General features: G+C 31.3%; 2 protein-coding genes and 1 long non-coding RNA gene across 4 annotated transcripts; 2 read left to right on the top strand and 1 right to left on the bottom strand.

Annotated features, from left to right (window-relative positions):
- The first annotated feature begins 4,907 nt into the window (after positions 1 to 4,907).
- LOC122603073 (expansin-A8-like) lies at positions 4,908 to 6,239 on the top strand. Its single transcript, XM_043775684.1, has 3 exons — positions 4,908 to 5,066; positions 5,170 to 5,482; positions 5,588 to 6,239. The coding sequence occupies exons 1-3, from the start codon at positions 4,943 to 4,945 to the stop codon at positions 5,889 to 5,891; spliced, it is 741 nt and encodes a 246-aa protein (XP_043631619.1). The 5' UTR covers positions 4,908 to 4,942; the 3' UTR covers positions 5,892 to 6,239.
- Positions 6,240 to 9,205: 2,966 nt separating this feature from the next.
- LOC122605913 lies at positions 9,206 to 10,453 on the top strand. 2 transcript variants are annotated; one of them, XR_006324744.1, is made up of 5 exons: positions 9,206 to 9,287; positions 9,378 to 9,586; positions 9,664 to 9,859; positions 9,946 to 10,019; positions 10,106 to 10,453. It is a non-coding gene; the product is annotated as an uncharacterized LOC122605913 (long non-coding RNA). The 2 variants fall into 2 exon arrangements; XR_006324743.1 differs by having other exon boundaries at positions 9,206 to 9,586.
- A 3,982-nt stretch (positions 10,454 to 14,435) lies between these two features.
- LOC122603933 (reticulon-like protein B16) lies at positions 14,436 to 17,927 on the bottom strand. The gene is made up of 6 exons (XM_043776790.1): positions 17,758 to 17,927; positions 17,503 to 17,644; positions 17,092 to 17,272; positions 16,839 to 16,980; positions 15,987 to 16,056; positions 14,436 to 14,783 (listed from the first exon to the last, which is right to left on the bottom strand). Exons 2-6 carry the CDS (start codon positions 17,627 to 17,629, stop codon positions 14,617 to 14,619), a joined length of 687 nt encoding a protein of 228 aa, XP_043632725.1. The 5' UTR covers positions 17,630 to 17,644; positions 17,758 to 17,927; the 3' UTR covers positions 14,436 to 14,616.
- Between the last annotated feature and the right edge of the window lie 146 nt (positions 17,928 to 18,073).

The following is an 18,073-nucleotide window of genomic DNA, read 5'->3' as shown; positions in this document are numbered from 1 at the left end:
ATCCATTCTTTGTCACAAGATTTCTTCAAAGATACGGATTTGTTATCCATCTACTTAAAATGTTTACGATGATTTTAAGGTCACGTAAATTTGAGTCAGACTCCGATCATGACTAGATTAAGTATCGTTGTTGATAAATTTCAAGAAAGAACCCGTGGAATGTACATGTACCGATGCACTATATATGTAAAATTGTTACTCCGTATGTGATACATTACACTATTTTTCTGATTACATATACAATGACAAATTTGATGTAAACTATTCACTAGTATTGTATAAATTAGATATATATATATATATAAAAAAAAAAACCACTACCATATCTCATAACTTGTGTTTTCTTGTTGGAATCATCTTTTTAATAGGTTCCATTCAAAGTATAACACATACCAAATGTATTTGAATTAAAAGGTAAAGTTAAAACCTTGTCTGTTGTTTCAAAATAGAACATATATGTAAATCAATACAGTATTTCACTTTATAATGCTTTGCATTGGTAAAATACAATTACAATACAATACAAAATTAGAAAAAGGAAAGGTTACATGAAGCAGCAGTATCTATCTTAGATAAAGCAGAGGGTTATGTAAAATTCAGGGGGCTATGTATGTTTATCAAATTCAAATGTTTAATTTGTAACTTTTTTTAAAGTGACAGTACCTAACTTAGGTAAAGTCTGCAGTACGAATCATTTTTCAATTACAAATGCAATATATTTGAAGATATAGAATCAACATCTCATTTAATTTTACAAGATGGGTACTCACGCAATGCAACGACATTAGAGACAGTGACAATAGCGTTATGCTTATTAATGTAAAGATAATTAATATAAAGAAAGTAAATATACTTATAAATAATTTATGGAGATATTTAAAATAGTATATAAGGAAAAGGGGTAGTTTAGATATATAAAAGTTGAAAAATATTTTAAAGATATATTGGATAAATCTAGTGTGTAGATTGAGAAATAATTAAAAGTAAAAAGGTAATTTAAGTATTTTAAAGATTAAAAATGTTAAAAAGTAATAATAATGATAAATTGTAATTTTGTAATATTGTAAAAATATATTATTATTATTATTATTATTATTATTAACCAAAATATATATATATATATATATATGCAAGTATCAACCTAAAACGAGTTTATAAATGATAGTCAAAGAATTATTAAATTTGGTTTAAGAAATACGGGCACAATATCAGGAATTTGCATGTGCTAGTAACATGGTAGGCCCTTTTATTTTTGACAATTACTCCTCTAAACCTCACCACAAATTCTTAATCTAACCTTCCTAATCATTGAATTTAGCATAAACGGTAACCAAATCAGATCAATAATATAGTCGGCACACGTATCCTCAGTATCAGCATCATCCTTTATATGTTTTTCTTATTACAAGATGTCATTTAGATTTTAGAACACTGACATGTTTTGCTAAACGACAATATCTTTATTATATTATATTGTGAAACATAGACGAACAAAAGTTTCGTGTTTTGAGAACAAATCACATGTGTATGACACTTGAGTAGGTTTTTTAATTTATGACTTACAATTAAACACGACTCTTTAGAAATTAATCAGACATGATTAACAGCTATATTATAAATTGTAATGTAATTTAAGAACCGACAAATGGAAAAAGAATCGTTATCTCCTAACTAGTCTATTTGTGCACCAACCATCTTCATTTTAATGAATTGCCAAAACCATGTTCTGATTTCCGAAAACAAAACTTTATTTTGTATTGAAAAAGAATTTAATATCGATAACCCTGTGGATTTTGCATTGTCGTTTTCACGAAAGTAACAATAAAAATAGGCACCTATATAAAATTAAAGACTGCATAGTTGTATTCTTGTATTAGAAAGAATTTTGCATATTCTAAAATGATTATTTATACCCGCCACTAGTTAAAAATAAGTAGTTTTTTTACTATCAGGTAAAAGTATACTTGTCTACATCTCGTATTTTATTACACGTACCTAGGTACGTTGATTTACCGTCATTCATAAAGGCATATATAGTTAATGCCACTTCATCGTTGGATTTTCAGAAGCAAAATGCTTATGCACATCAAAATGAGTGATATAATAATTAAGACTCCATAAGGTGGTGGTCATGCGACATTTTATTTTTTTAGTTTAAAAAGCTATATATGATATATATTTGTTAAAATTTAAAATTAGACTTAGAGTGATGTTGCACTTTAATTTTTATATTATTGTTGGAGTGCTAAATGAAAAGCCACACACATGTTTATACTTGTGTCGAACATAATGATCGATCTTTAATTATATTTATTTATTTTTTTACCCTCGTTAATTTTTTTCTTTATTAACTCCTCAATAAATATACATATATATATATATATATATATATAAATGTAGAAATTGAAATTCGAATAATAGTAGGTTATCCTATGTCAAAAGACCTTATCAATGGTCTATCAATCTCATTCACACACTAATTATATATAGCTATGAAGATCGAATTGTTTTGTTGATATAAAATTCTGGCTCTCAGAGTCGGGCCTAAGCGTACGTGTTTGCGCACGGCTAATTAATCTATACTAGAAGGAGCCATACGTCCGCCTTACATAGCACTTGCTATATATATCAAGTGTAATTGTGTAAACACAGAAGTTAGTTAATGATTCATAAAATATTCTGATAATAAGGAGGTGGTGCTCTGGAGGATCGAGCTGATCAACTCGGCCGGGGAGACAGAGAAACATGCATGTTACAAATGATCGATGCTACTATATATACACTGTTACACAGTTAATGTTAATTACATGAGACATATTTATTGACACAATGACACCGGCCTATTTATAATTATCCCCCTTTCTCACGTACGCCCCTGCAAGGCAATTGAGCTGGTCCTTATTTGACTTAGGCTTTACTTTTAAAAAAAAATAACAATGATCAAACGCTCAATTTCACCACATATTTATTTTTGTCATGCAATCTTCAACTAACGCACTAAAATATTGAAAAACCAGATGGACATATATTGCACGTTTTTCTCGATCAATATAATGAACTTGATTTACAAGTATGGAGTATGTCAGTAACAAACTTTAAGTAACACATTACATATATTATTATCTTACATTTTGAACACAATTGACAAAAATCAAATAATTATTAGTTTCACGGATTATATATATAGGTTTTAGATAAAATAAATAAATGAAATAAAACAATAGGTTTTCTTTCAGTGAAGATCACCATGCATCATGAAAATCATTGTGTATCAATTGCTTCGTGAATCTTCGTGCATCAATTTAACCATGATCTAAGGCTATTTATAATGCTAAAGACGTCCTTAGGCGTTCTTTGAGTTGCCACATCATATCCTTTCAAATCCTTTTACATCATTACAAATCCTTATACATCCTTACAAATCCTTCAAATCTTATAATTTTATCTCCAACCATACAAACATCCTTACATATCCTTTTACCTCCACTAAAAATAAAAATATACTAGGTAAGGACAAGTAAGGACATGCCCTTAGGTAAGGACATCCTTCAAAAAATCCTTAGTTTTGGACAAGCGCAAAGGATATCCAAGGGCAGCCCATTGGAGATAGCCTAAGGGTCAAAATCTTATCCTATTTGTTTTATTTTAATACTTGTTTTACAATACTCAACCCCTATATATATATATACACGAGAGTAAGTACCCGCGCGTTGCGGCGATAAAATGATAAGGGTGATAGGTCATAAAGTGTGATAGGTCATAGGAGGTTATATGTCATAGAGTGTCATAGTCAAATGCCTTAGTTGTACGGGCTCCACACTCGGATTTAAAAATTCGTCGAAAGTATATCGAATGGCATCTCTAATGAAAGAGCATGAAATTTTAAGAACACCCATATAATTTTTATAATTTATCGATGTATGGTTTTTGAGATAAAAGATTTTGAAAGAATTAGAGGAATAAAATGATTTATGAAGGAGAGAGAAAATTGTATGCATTGATGTATGATATATTATGCATTAATATGTGTATATTGTTGAATTGAATGTTGAAAGTTGAAAAGTGAATTTTATTTTATAATATAGTAGAGATATAGATATGTGTGTGTCAAACTAATGTTAAAACGATTTTTAGTTTATATAAGTAACGTACTGGATATATTCTATAAACTTTTTTTATAAGAAGTTCGGTACTGGCTAGGATCCGAATGTAGCATTGAATCATAAAATACGATATAACCAACTTTAAAACAGATAATAAATTAGAAAGGATCAAATTAATTAAAAGAAAAGAAGAATTGAAAGAAACAGTTAAAAGAGGATTGCCGTTGCATGTGCTGGTAGGGACATCAATTTGGTAGTTCATTCGGAACAACCACCGCATGTGTTCTACTTGGATTGTCTTCGTCTTCATTCATATATATATCTACTTACAAAAGTCATAAAATATTAATTAAATACACTCTCACCAATCAAAACTAATTAATCCATGTTAGTGTAATAACGTTAAAAGTTATATATCTGCCCGCTATTAAATCTTTTAGTATTCACTTTAAATGTTCTTAATGTAATTCATTGATGGTATGCATGATATGAAAGAAATTAGATATTTATAGTTTTTTATACGAGCAAATATTTGTAGATAGAGTCCATATGTCAAAATTAATTAAATATAATTAATATTGTTTATATTAAACTATTGGTTTATTTTACGTTTATAAATTTAGTGTTGAAATTAATAAAGACGTACTAATCGTTTTTTTTTTTTTCTTTTGACGGGGATCTTGTGGATATGGTTGCTTGAACATATGCTAAAATTGTCACTTTCTAAAACAAATGGTCCCCAGCCTTTTGGCTCCTTCCAACTTCCCTATATAAGTTAGAGTTAAGCTCATTCCCTCCACAATATACCAAACATCTTTACCTAGCTATACATTCTTACAATGGCTCTTTCAACACTACTCACCATTGTTTCTCTACTTATATGCTCCTTCAATGTTGTCTATGGAGGTTGGGAAAATGCCCATGCCACCTTTTATGGCGGCGGAGACGCCTCCGGTACAATGGGTATGTTACAAAAAAAATTAATACTATTAATTTGTTTTGTAACGTAACGATATATGTAAATTTGTTTTTCTTATAAAATTGTATATATTTTTCATTCATGTAGGCGGTGCTTGTGGCTATGGAAACTTGTATAGCCAAGGATATGGTACGAACACCGCTGCATTGAGCACCGCACTTTTTAACAATGGCTTAAGTTGTGGTTCGTGTTATGAAATGAGATGCAATGACGACCCAAAGTGGTGCTTGCCCGGTTCCATAATTGTGACTGCCACGAATTTTTGTCCCCCTAACCCCAGTCAGTCTAATGACAATGGTGGATGGTGCAACCCTCCTCTACAACATTTTGATTTGGCGGAGCCAGCTTTTTTGCAAATTGCACAATATCGGGCTGGAATTGTGCCCGTTTCATACCAAAGGTATTGATACTTAATTTTCAATGTACAAAAATATTTAACTTTTATACATTTTAATATACGAATTTATTTTAACTTTTATACAATTAATAATCTGTTATTGTGCAGGGTGCCTTGTATGAAGAAAGGAGGAGTGAGGTTTACAATAAATGGTCATTCTTACTTCAACTTGGTTTTGGTCACGAATGTTGGAGGTGCAGGGGACGTCCATTCGGTCTCAATCAAAGGGTCGAGAACCGGGTGGCAACCCATGTCAAGGAACTGGGGCCAAAACTGGCAAAGCAACTCTTACCTTAATGGCCAAAGCCTTTCTTTCCAAGTTACGACTAGCGACGGAAGAACCATCACTAGCTACAACGTGGCGCCATCTAATTGGCAGTTTGGACAGACATTTCAAGGTGGACAATTTTAAATGTTCATCTTGGAACAAAACGAAAAAGTTAGAATTTGAAATTTTCATATTTATAAAAAAAAATTACCGAATTTTTAAAGGAATTTGTATATGGTTTATATATTGATATTGAATGAGGTTAAGTTTGGGGTGGGGGGTGAAAGCATTGTGGCTCTATTATTGCTGAGGTAGCTAGTTAGCACCCGCTTAGAAATGTATTTTGAAATAGTGTCATTTACCATTTTATCCTTGTAAAAGACAAATACATGCCTTATTTGGATTTAAAAGGCATCTCACTATATTGTACTTGTCATAAACTTTGTAATCTCTACTTAAAGTTATATATGTTAAAGCGCAAATTGTTTGCTACTTGCTCTATATTCTCTTTTATAAGTATCTCATATATGTAGTAGTGATTGTACATGTATGTATATATATATATATATATATATAATATAGGTAATGAAAGTATACACTTTCTAATGCTTATAACATAAATATGGATGAACTAGTCAGTCTATTAAACAATAATAGCGAATGTACACTTTGATATAAAAAAAAAGTTTAAATAGTAGCTAGTGAGTAATTGGGAAATTTATTTCAACTAGATAGGTAGTTGGTACCTTGCGGGTTAGTTAGTGATGGTTAGCATAGTTGGTAAGTATATAAAAGAAGTCGTCGTCGCACCATATACGCGCACAATTTATATTTATTTATTTTCTCTAAAGCTACTAATATATATATGACATAAATCAACCCGTTTTCAATTTATTTATCTTTTGTTCAAATGAGTTGTTAACATTTATTTTTAACAAACCACTAGTACAGAATTTTAGCATAGAAACCGGTTATTTGGATCATAAAGATCGGTGAAACAACTGGTCTCTATGACTACTGGTCTTTGTCATGGATATCTTCTAAATCCACTATGTGACTTTCGGAAGTGAGTTTTTTCTAAAGTTTCGGGTTTGAGTCTTAGATTTCTCATCTCAAGGTATTTTCCATAAGAATAGGTTGGAGGTCCAACAAATCGCTACTTAAAATTGCCTTCAGCACGTCTTAATCGAAACTAACTTTAAAAAAAAAGTTGTTTGATATTTCTTTTCTATAAGAAAAGTATATGTTGACAAAAGAAGCATGACACCTCCCAGAAAAATAAAAAAACTAGCAACAATTCGACATAATTATCACCAATTTGTTTTATAAAACGTAATTAGGCTCGGTATTAATACTTGTATACTTAGTTCGTGTGGGCTTGGGTTTCACACGAAGTGAATCAAGCCTATCCACCAAAACCCATATGAGTTTGTGCGAACGTTAGCACGAGGACAACTGAATGTGCTGATGACGTCAGCATGAGGAGCATCCCTTTGGTCCTTATTTTGATTTGTACATAACTTCCAATCATCGTTTAAGTGTTTTACAACCATTCTAACCTTGGCTCCACATTCTTGTACCTGCAAAAGAATAAATATAACACAAAAACATAACAATCAACATAAACACATCTCATAATGAAGTTCAACCGTAATCATTAAACACAAACATATGTCCTAACAACTTATTATTTAATGATTACATATAAATTCCTAAGACCAAGATAGTTAACCAAATCTACGTTGCTACTGTCACACAAATTTGCATCTACAAAACTCCCGTACACAACCGCAGTGTAGGACTGCGGCGCAGTCTCCCTTCAGATCGTCGACTTTGTGACCGGCGTGAACTGACTAGGCTGCGGCGCAGTCTTCCTCACTACGTCGCAGCTTAACTCTCAAATCATTCGATGCAGCGCAGTCATGTGACTGCAGTGCAGTGCTCCAGAACTAATGCTAATGTGGCGCATCTCTTCAACTGCGGCACATCATAACTCTGTACAACTTCAAAGTCTGATTTCGTGCCTTGTGAACCTCCTGTAAGCACACATTTCACCTCAAAATGTCGTTTTCTTCATAATTGTGTCTACCTATTAATTTTTGAAACATTAACAAATACCATAAACGCACTAGATGTATATGAAAACGACTCTAAAAACACTTAAAAACAACTAAATATGACGTGGGTAATGGGTATAAAATAAGGCATATCGGTGTAAAGTTCAAGGGCTAATTTGCAACTTATGAAAGTTAACGGATTAACACTGTATTCTCGAGTTTTATTTAAAAGAAAAGAAAGGAGATGATTGGATAAGGAAATAAAAGAACAAAAAGTATATATCAAAAAGGCATTCTCGAGTTACATGGAAAACTAAACAAAAGAAAAGAAAATACAAAGTTAATAGTGTTCTTGAGGTAGAAAGAAAAGAAAAGAAAAGGAAAAAGATTATAACTTTACAATTATGTCATTTTCTGTATAGGGTTGACATTAGTTAATAAAGGTAAATTGGTAATTATACACATGAGTTAAAAAGTTTCCATCCAAATCGGCCTAAAAATGGCTGGAAAGTTTATACATATAAAAGCCTTTAGTTTTCTTTTATTTCCTTTTCTTTTACACTGTATTCTCGAGTATTAATTAAAAGAAAAGAAAGGAGAAAATTGAATTAGGAAAGAAAAAAAATCATATATCAAAAAGGCATGCATTCTCGAATTACATGGAAAACTAAAGAAAAGAAAAGAAAATACAAAGTTAATAGTGTTCTTGAGTTAGAAAAAAGGAAAGAAAGGGGAAATGATTATAAATGTCATTTTTTCTATAAGGTTGTCATTGGTTAATGAGGGTAAATTTATAATTATACACATGAGTTAAAAAGTTTCCATTCAAATCAGCCTAAAAATGGCTAAAAGGTTTTTACATATAAAAGCCCTTAGTTTTATTTTCTTTCCTTTCTTTTCTTAAAAAAAAAAGAAACTCAAGAATGAAAAATAAGATAATTTTGTAATCATTTCCTTTCCTCCTTTAAAAGAAAAAAACTTAAGAATGGAGTGTAAGTATATAACAGAGTGAAATGGTAACTAAAGTTTAATTATTAAGACAAAAAAGAATATTAAGTGTGTAATAGACTTCTACTTGATATTTAGGGTAACATTTACTTAAATATACCGTCATTAACTTACCTTACTTTATTAGTCAAAAGGTTGTTACGAGTAAAAATTAATGACGACGACTCCTAATACATATGCTATATACGATTCCAAATAGGCCTATAGTATAAGAAAAAACTCAAGAATAAAAAGTAGGATAATTTTCTAATCCTTTCTTTTTCTATCCTTTCAAAAAAAAAAAAAACTTGAGAATAGAGTGTAAAGGTTAAGACGGTGCAAAGATGTATTATAAAATATATATATATATATATATATATAACTTTACAATTATTTTGACACCCGTGAAGAATAGCATTCCCAAGACGATTCATATTTTAAGTCCAGAAATTAACTGGAAGACTATCAAATGTCTTCCTATTCCATTCCTAATCAGGTGAGACATTTTTACTCTAAATATTTTTATGAAAAAGTTATGTACCATAATCAAATAGTCTATTTGTTCTATGGTTTTGTTTAATGGCAGTTGGGAACTTTTCTAAATACCATCAAAAGAATCCTTGATGTTCTACATTGTAGAGTAGAAGACAAACTCAAGTCATGGGCATCGTATCTTCCAGCCAGCGGTGATAAAAAGTCAAAACTTATAGGGAGCAAATGAATGCGGTTACTGTCTTGTTAAGGGTAAAAAACAAAAACTATATGCAGGTTGTTATGATCAAACTCATTAGTAATGTAAGTAGCATAGAACCATACGATAAAAAGTGTTTAGTTTCACTTCTTAAAATTTAATGAGTCACGAATCGTTACAGGTGCAAGCAAGTCACAGCACATGAAGTCAAAGAATTCTTGAAGAAATGAAGATGACGGAGAGAGGGTCCCTGAAAGGATGCAAATTTTGTGCTCACCGCTAGTGGAATATGTATCTAACTTGCATAAAGTTTTTACAGATCAAATATTCATTGCTAGTTGTCGTGGTTTATGGGATAGAATCATAGAATGGGACAGGTGATTAATCTTAATCAGATGCCATTTTTAGATATTTATATGAGTTTTTGAAAGAATGTATTGTGATACATTTGAATGCATGATAGAGATTGTATTGAAGTTTCTGAAAGCTAGAAAGGAAAATCATGTATGGTACAACGGATCTTATTATGCTCTTGGAGTAAGTTGTCTAAATAATTATCTCTGTTATGCAAATGGAATCTTGTTTTTTTAGCAATTTAACCTGATCCTTTGTTCGATTTGTAGATTTTGGATGATACTTTTGCTTCCCAGATGCGAAGATTGCAAGGAAATGCGTTACAAGGGAAAGATATTAAACCACCGCGCTCAATGATTGAAGCTCAGCTCGTTCCTTTCTTGGCAGAGATTCGGATGCAGCAAATACTTCCACCTACTTCTATTAAAGTAATATAAACTTAGTGTGCAATACTTTCATGTGTTCAGTTTATATGTATATGATAGTCAACTAGGGGAATCGATCCACCTTTGTACGTTTTGTTATAGTTATCTATTACGAGTATATTTTAGGTTAATACAACAATTCCACAATCTACTCTATATAGATACGTTTGTTTGTTATTGTCGTTGTGTTTATATATGCGTTAGCTAAAATTTTTGGCACGTTAAATATATAAGACAATGTTACAACCATATTTAAAAGTTTGTAGTGTTGTGGAAAAAAAAACTAATAATAAAAGTATACCAAATTTTTTGCAAAAAACAAATAATAAAACTCAAGAAAAACAAAAAAGAGAAATGATATGACAAAATCTCAACGGTTATATGAGGCATGACATAAAAAATAAAATATAAAAAAACATAAATAAACAATATATTAACCCTACTTACATTTATCATATTAAATACATATGATTTTTTTTTTTAAGAAACAAAACACACAATTTGTATGAGTCAAATAGAAAATAATGATAGACAAAATTCAAAACAACCCTAAAAAACGGTTTAAAAGTTTGTTATATTAAACACATATGTTTTTTAATTAAAAAGAAAAATAAACAAACTCGAAGACAATTGTACAACTATCTATCAGCGTGCTTTAATTAAAAAGAAAAATGGTAGTTGTATAGGTATCTATTCATAAGAACGGCCAATGTCATTGTAATGTTCATATGCACATGGGTATTGGAGGGTGTTCGTTAGATTAAAAATCAATCAATTCGAAATTAGTACGTTTGTATTAATTTTATATTTTTCTCCCTTCGCCTGATCGAAAAAAAAAACAACGTTGCGTAAAACATTTTAGTTACGTGAAACATGTTGGATTGTTTTAGAAATGAAATTAATCAATCTTACAGAAAGTTTCAATTAATACTGAAATGAAATACTGTATTTTGTTTATATCAAAGAATATAAATCGATGAATTTATAACAGTAACTAGTACCAACATATTATGTTATTCTAAATAAATTTCCCTTCTATTTATAATTACTTTCTTTTTTTTACAGATGCGGATTGAATATCATAACAGGTCTAGACTATGTTGTATTAATCAGGTTCATGTTAGAGAGCCCTTACCAAATATCTAATAGGAGAAAAATCCTCTATTAATTCGCCTAAAGTCATGACAATTGATGGAAGTATATATACTTTGTCATCTATATATATAACTAAGAGAGGATGATTTTTTGATTAGTTGACAATTATGAGAGAATGTCATGTAGGATTTTTCGTTATGTGTCATACTTACATTAATTTCTTAATTTTAAGCCTTTTTAAAAATTATTATTTATCCTAATCATCATTAATTAATAATAAAAAACTTTAAAATTTAAACTTCTAAATTTACTCAAACTTTTAGTGCATTGATTGTATATTTTGATTGATAATTTATAATATTTTGATGACTTATAGTTATCTTTTTGTTAATTACTATTAGTTCAACAATTTTACTCAAATATCTGATGATATCGTCTTCATGTAGGTACAATTTTTTCTCAGACTTTATTTGTAATTATATATATTTCTAATTATTGTATATATACCTTTCAAAAACATTACATTTGTACAAAGGTATTTATATACGTTATATTATGTTTGTTTATTTATTATAAATATATATCAATATTTTTTTATAATTTATAAATATTTACCTTTCATTAGTTATGTTTTAATATATTTGGCGTATATCATTTATTCATAAACTATAATTTTATTCCTTACATCAGTCATACGTAATCTGACAGTTTTTATATTATCACAAATTATTAGTAATAATGTAACTATTAGTTTATTATATTTTTTAATTTATGTTTTCAGTCAGTCCCGTTGAGTTTAATCTAGTTAAGCTATAAACCCAATGACATTTATAATTACTTGATACGGATAAAATGAATAAATCATGACTTTCTTGTATTACAACAGTTTCACCATTTGGTCAAATTCAAAAAAATATCCCTCAAATCCAGCCATACTCTGCTCTCCAATCACGTATCGGGTTCTCAAATCTTTATACAATAAACTCATTGAATACCTAGAGTTGCCCACAGCTAACAAATGTGGATCCAGATGCACTACTTTAGAATTCTTTTATACATGTATAATACAATCACGAGATATGTGACAAAAGTCCTGAAATTCCTCTAATAATGTCTCTCATGAGTGTCATTTTATTAACTTTCATGTAATTGATCCTACAATTTTATATGCATCAGCTGCTTTGGATACTCCCTATTAAAAGATTACATACATCAAAATATTGAGGTCGATCGTAGAACATATGACTTACTTCTCACTTTTCTCTTAATTGCTGTAAAACTAAAAAAAAAAAAAAAAGGGTACTGTTACTCGAATCGACGATAACTCAAATACTCAATAATGTCACACCAATTTATAGTTCAACAATATAAAGAAAGGCCTCAATATCTTAATACAAATCATGGCTTAACGATAATGGATTCAAGATAGGTGAGGGCGTTAAGTTGTGCCTCTCGATCGGTAGTAGGTTATTATCCAAGTCAGTTTTGTAAGTTGTATGTGATTCAATTGTTTGATTGATAATATCAGTTATGCATAATGTTTCCAATTTGTTAAGATTCTTGCTGTTTTGGGAAAAATCCCTAGGACATACCTCATGCTTTCTTAGAGAATAAAATTACTGATAAGTTCAGTAGTTTTTATTTGAAACAATTTATCCTTGCCCTGGATGGAGAACATATAATGAATTACTCACAGAGCAAGGCTTTTAAAACCACGCGACATCCTTTTCATTGCATTCATTAAAAACTGAACTGGTTGCAACAAACTTACATTGGTCCAGTTCCCAGGTTGAACCTAAGGTTTTACGAACCATATCAATAGAGCACTACCGACAGAACCTGCATCAACAATTACTACGAGTATAATTAAACGAAGCCGAAGTTTAATTAAGCAAAATGGGGCAACCACCCCTACCAATTCTACATTTACCAATCCTTGTTCTAAGTAATTTATATTCAGTTAATATATATTTAATCACAATTTCATATAGCTAACAAATCAAAGAGTGATAAAAGACATTCTATAAACATGATTAAAAAGAGGTGTTAGTGCGTGTTTGCTTCACCCCACTCCACGTGAGGAGTAGCATGGATGGATCCAAAAGTAGTAATGATCAAAAAGATGTGGTGAAATGTCACCTACACGCACGTGAGATGTTCAAACCAAAGCCTTAAATGTATTTTATGCTCTGAATATAACGACTCAACCTTTTCCTTTATGGATTGCCATAAAGTTGCTAACCAATTGAATATTGCTTTACATGAAACTCATTATAATGTACCAGTTGTCCAATGATACATGATCATCATAGTTATAGATAAATGTTTAATTTTATGGATAAAGATGATCAGATAGTTACCTTTTAATCAAAACAATCAAAATATGGTACAGTAATTAATTACAACAAATCATAAGTAATCATATTAGCTATGGTTGATCTAGTGTATGATTTACAAACATATATGCACCTTACAGTACCATGTACATTAAACCCTGTGGGTCATATTCTACCATAACACATGAGCGCATTCAAGATCATTAAGTTAGACAGTAGTATGTAAAAGACGCAAGAAATCCACAAAAAGGTCATCAGCTCACTGTGTGTAGTTGTGGAAAGTTTTAACGATTAAAAAAAAATGTGGGAAAAAAAAAAAGAGAAAAAAATAAATAAAACACAGGGAGTGAAGCTATCCCCTGCCTCGGCCAGTACTAGCCAGAGCTCATTTGGACCCGTTACACATCTTTGCCGACATTTTCTAACTATTATTATCCTACATTCCTACCTCAAACCAGTCAACTCATTTATATAACCAATTGGGTTAAATTTTAAAGAAATTATGCAACAAAAAGTATTACTCGTATATCTAAATTTCAAACTAATATTTATAAATATAATAACGCATGAAAAGATACCATCAAACGAGATACAGTCAAGACGGATCATGACCTACCAAGACACCCTTTCACAGAAGGCATAAGTTACAACTGCCTCGTCGAGATCAGCAAGTTAAGCCTCAAAGGAAGACTGAGTTGCCAAACAATCGACTAACTTTACTTTTGTTTAGGGAAGAGCAGTTATACCCTGATGAAATGAACTGAATTAAAAAGGTTCAACTTTTTCCTTCTTTTTCTCTGCAGTCGATCAACATTACTTAAAGATGAGGGTCGATGTTTAACCCATCAAGGAACAGGCAAGGATCTGCAAATAAATGCATGGTTTACTACATAACATATTTTGGAAGGATCTATGGAAGTACAGTTACATATTTTTGTCCTTGGGTACATTGCGTGGGAGTCTGTTCATAACATTCTCATCCACTATTTTGTAATGTCTTGAAAAACTTCGGTGGATTGTACCAGCACAATGATCAACTTGTTTTTCATATCTATTGTACAACGCAGGTAGAGTCACTGAGAGAATCGTCCCTGTCAAATTTGACATCCAAAACATGTTAGCAGTTGGACTAAATTTCCATTTTCATTAGTGTACATGAATACTATATTAACTTCTTTTGTGATAACTAAATTCTGGTACAGCAAATTCAAAGCAATTGTCCGTACGTCAACTCCAAACAACATGCCAGTAAACAAAGATCTTAAGTATATATGAAACATATATATCTTCCACAAAATCCCCGCATTGCTAAAGAGGGGGTGCTGAATTTTTATAAACTGTACTGACCACAGATTTCAGAATTTCACAGAAGTCACAAGACTTTGGAGGGGTTACTACTTACTAGTGAGGCTATATCACTTAATGTCATGAAACACAAGTATTTCATAAGTAAGGTAAAAAGAGATGGCGGCATCAAGATGGACGCAGAATCTAAATGTACCGGGGAAAGTGGAATGATAGTAAATGGTTTTGATAAAATAATTATAGCCACAAATATTCTTGTGGATGAAGCTCCAAATGTGGCATATTAATCCTTATCCAGATAAGAGATTGTACATTATTGTCTGCTCTTCAACGCGTAATTCGCATGCTAAAGTTTCACAAGTTATATTCTCATAATTATGGCCCCTTCTCCTTTATGTAAGACCATTATTTCAACTCGGAATTCCCATCACAGTGTCAATGACGAGAAGAGCTTATTATCCAGCTGAAGAAGATATCACCCTCTACATGTGTGGATGGGAGTGACAGAAGAATAATCTTAAAATAAACTGATGATGTTCTAACGTAAAGGGAAGTGGCATGGTTTGCACTTTGCAGCATTGTAGCTCCATGCCAAATGCACAGAGCGCGGTGTTTCTGAATTACCACTTCCTTAAAACACGGATACACTAAAACCGTTGACTCGCCCCTCTGAAGTCTAAATTTAATATGCCTGACTAAAAATCTTAGTACGTAATCCCTTCTCTCAAGCTTAAAAGTCTACATTTAGCTTTTCATATACAAAAAGTAATGGCATGTAGATAATTGAGCACACTACAAGATTAGTTTTTGAGCACTCTACAAGATTAGTGGATTCAACAGCCAAAAACAATGTACTTATCGAAGTTCCAGCACTTGTGAGAGGTTAATGCTATAAAAAACGAGCACACGCATAGGACATATAAAAATAAGGAATTTATGTAGACGAATCATCCACAGAGGGTTTATGTCATGAAGATTAATGTCCATACCTATATATGCAAGTGTGAAGAACGAGATTAAGCTCCCAAGTACAGATAATATCCACAGAAAACCCACTACCTGAATTTTTGATTAACAAAAAAGAGAGAGAGAGTAGTTAAATCCTCTTTCATGCCAATGAAGCGAAAATCAAAATCACAATAGCTTTTCAGATGGTGCTTGAATTTGCATTTTAGAACAGATTATCTAACTATCACATCTTCAATTCACAATAATAAGTCTTAATATTTGCACAAACATATTTTGCTATTGATTGTCTAACAAATACACTTTCAAGAGGTCGTTTAGTCAGTTTCAAACAAGCTCCACGGGTCCAACAAAAATTACCTATACGCCCATTATATTGACCAAACTTGGGAGGCTTCAGTCCCCATTTGACAAAATGTATGACTTTTTTCCACAGATATGTGCATTCATTTTATTTTATTCATTACTTCAACACTAATATGTTTACATTTCCTTTTTAGCCACACTTTTAGGTCTAAATGTTGGGGACATGTATTGTTACTCTTGCCAAAAGTCAAGACTGATTATTTAACTTATAGAACAGCAAAGAGCCAGGAGGCCATCCAAACACACTACAATCCATATTTAATACATCCGCTATCCGACTACCGTTATCTGACATCACTTTTAAAATACACAATCAAACACACCCTCAGTAGGTTTCACTTGCAGGTACAGTAAGATCTCAAAAGTATCACATCGAACTGTTGCTAAACTTAGTAAAATGAAAGCGAAGCTACACATTACAAAGAATATGTTTTGCAAACTGGCCAGTATATGAAATACTAAGTCAAAACCTAACAAGTATTATATGTTACGGAGTAATGATGACAAACCATGAAAAAGAGCCTGAAGTCCTTGCCGAGAGTAATATCATGTGCCATAAGTAGCAAATAGTTTACTTTGATACGAAAAGAAGCAGCAGCATAATTGACCATCTCCTCCGACAATATCAATTCAGGCAATGTCTGTATCGGTCTGTCCAAATATAAAACAACTCTATAAGCCAACTACCATACTAATTATCAGAATTTAGTAGTCAACCTATCATCAAAATTTACAAAAAACAATTAAAAAAATGATGCATACTTATTCCTTATAGAAGCATAATTGGCATGTAGAAACCGCAATACGATCAAGAACAACAAAACATTTGAACAAATAGTCAAAAACGACAACCCCGATCTTTCAAGTATTAGCCACGCAACGGTTGCCACTATAATGATCCCCAACGAAACACGTTGCCTCTTCCACAATAAAACATCAGCCGCTAAAATTAACAAGTGAAAACATTATAAAATCCTGAATTAAAGCCATAGTTTCACTACACGGACATAAATTATTATTACTAAAATAATAATAATAAAAGTCAACTATAAGTTAACCCCCAGAAATTAAAAGTAAAATGAATAACCGACTCGTTATTGGTCACGAAGCACATATACAATAGAAATATAATATAGTAAAATAAAAAGGGGAATTAATTCAAAGTGTGTGTACCTTTACCGCCGCCCATTAACTGATGAATAGAAGACTGACGATCAAATAAACGGTAACCGGATGTTGAACACGTGTTGTTATTATCTCTATCAACGGTCGGATTACTAACATCTTGTGAATCTTCCATTCAGAAATAATGTCACTGCGAAAAAAAAGAAATTCAAAATCACTTGTGAACAAAAAAAAACGAAAAGCTGTATGTATATATAAATAGATATAGTGGGAATTAAAACAAATATAGGAATTTTGAAAAACCTGATTCAGGGAGTTTTGTTGTGTTTGCGTTGAATTTTTGATGCGTTCGGCGGGTGCTACTGCTGGTTTGGTTATTTGTTTGTTCATCAAATCAGCCAGGGAGGGGGTGATGAACTGGCAGGCGTGGTTTTTTTCTTTTCTTTATTGCAACACATGTCCTCCAGATTCAATTTCTTGTATTTATTTGTTTTTCAATATAAGTCCCCATGAATGACAGCCAGTAACGATTAAATGGGTCAAAAAACACAAAGATTAATCTAAATTATATGTCTAAATACAAATTTAAATCTTTAAAAATTTGACTTTTTTTTTTGGA

Source organism: Erigeron canadensis, chromosome 6 (assembly GCF_010389155.1).
Source record: "Erigeron canadensis isolate Cc75 chromosome 6, C_canadensis_v1, whole genome shotgun sequence".
NCBI classification, from domain to species: domain Eukaryota; kingdom Viridiplantae; phylum Streptophyta; class Magnoliopsida; order Asterales; family Asteraceae; genus Erigeron; species Erigeron canadensis.
Note: the sequence above shows the minus strand (reverse complement) of the source record. Positions and strands in the feature narration are given on the sequence as shown.

What these genes read in the sequence shown, in the direction of transcription:
- LOC122603073 (XM_043775684.1), top strand. Translation starts at nt 4,943, where the DNA reads ATGGCTCTTTCAACACTACTCACCATTGTTTCTCTACTTATATGCTCC. An exon ending in AGACGCCTCCGGTACAATGG is followed by an intron (nt 5,067 to 5,169) that starts GTATGTTACAAA and finishes TCATTCATGTAG; the next exon opens with GCGGTGCTTGTGGCTATGGA. An exon ending in GTGCCCGTTTCATACCAAAG is followed by an intron (nt 5,483 to 5,587) that starts GTATTGATACTT and finishes GTTATTGTGCAG; the next exon opens with GGTGCCTTGTATGAAGAAAG.
- LOC122603933 (XM_043776790.1), bottom strand. Translation starts at nt 17,629, where the DNA reads ATGGAAGATTCACAAGATGTTAGTAATCCGACCGTTGATAGAGATAAT. An exon ending in GTTAATGGGCGGCGGTAAAG is followed by an intron (nt 17,273 to 17,502) that starts GTACACACACTT and finishes TGTTAATTTTAG; the next exon opens with CGGCTGATGTTTTATTGTGG. An exon ending in CTTCACACTTGCATATATAG is followed by an intron (nt 14,784 to 15,986) that starts GTATGGACATTA and finishes CAAATTTGACAG; the next exon opens with GGACGATTCTCTCAGTGACT.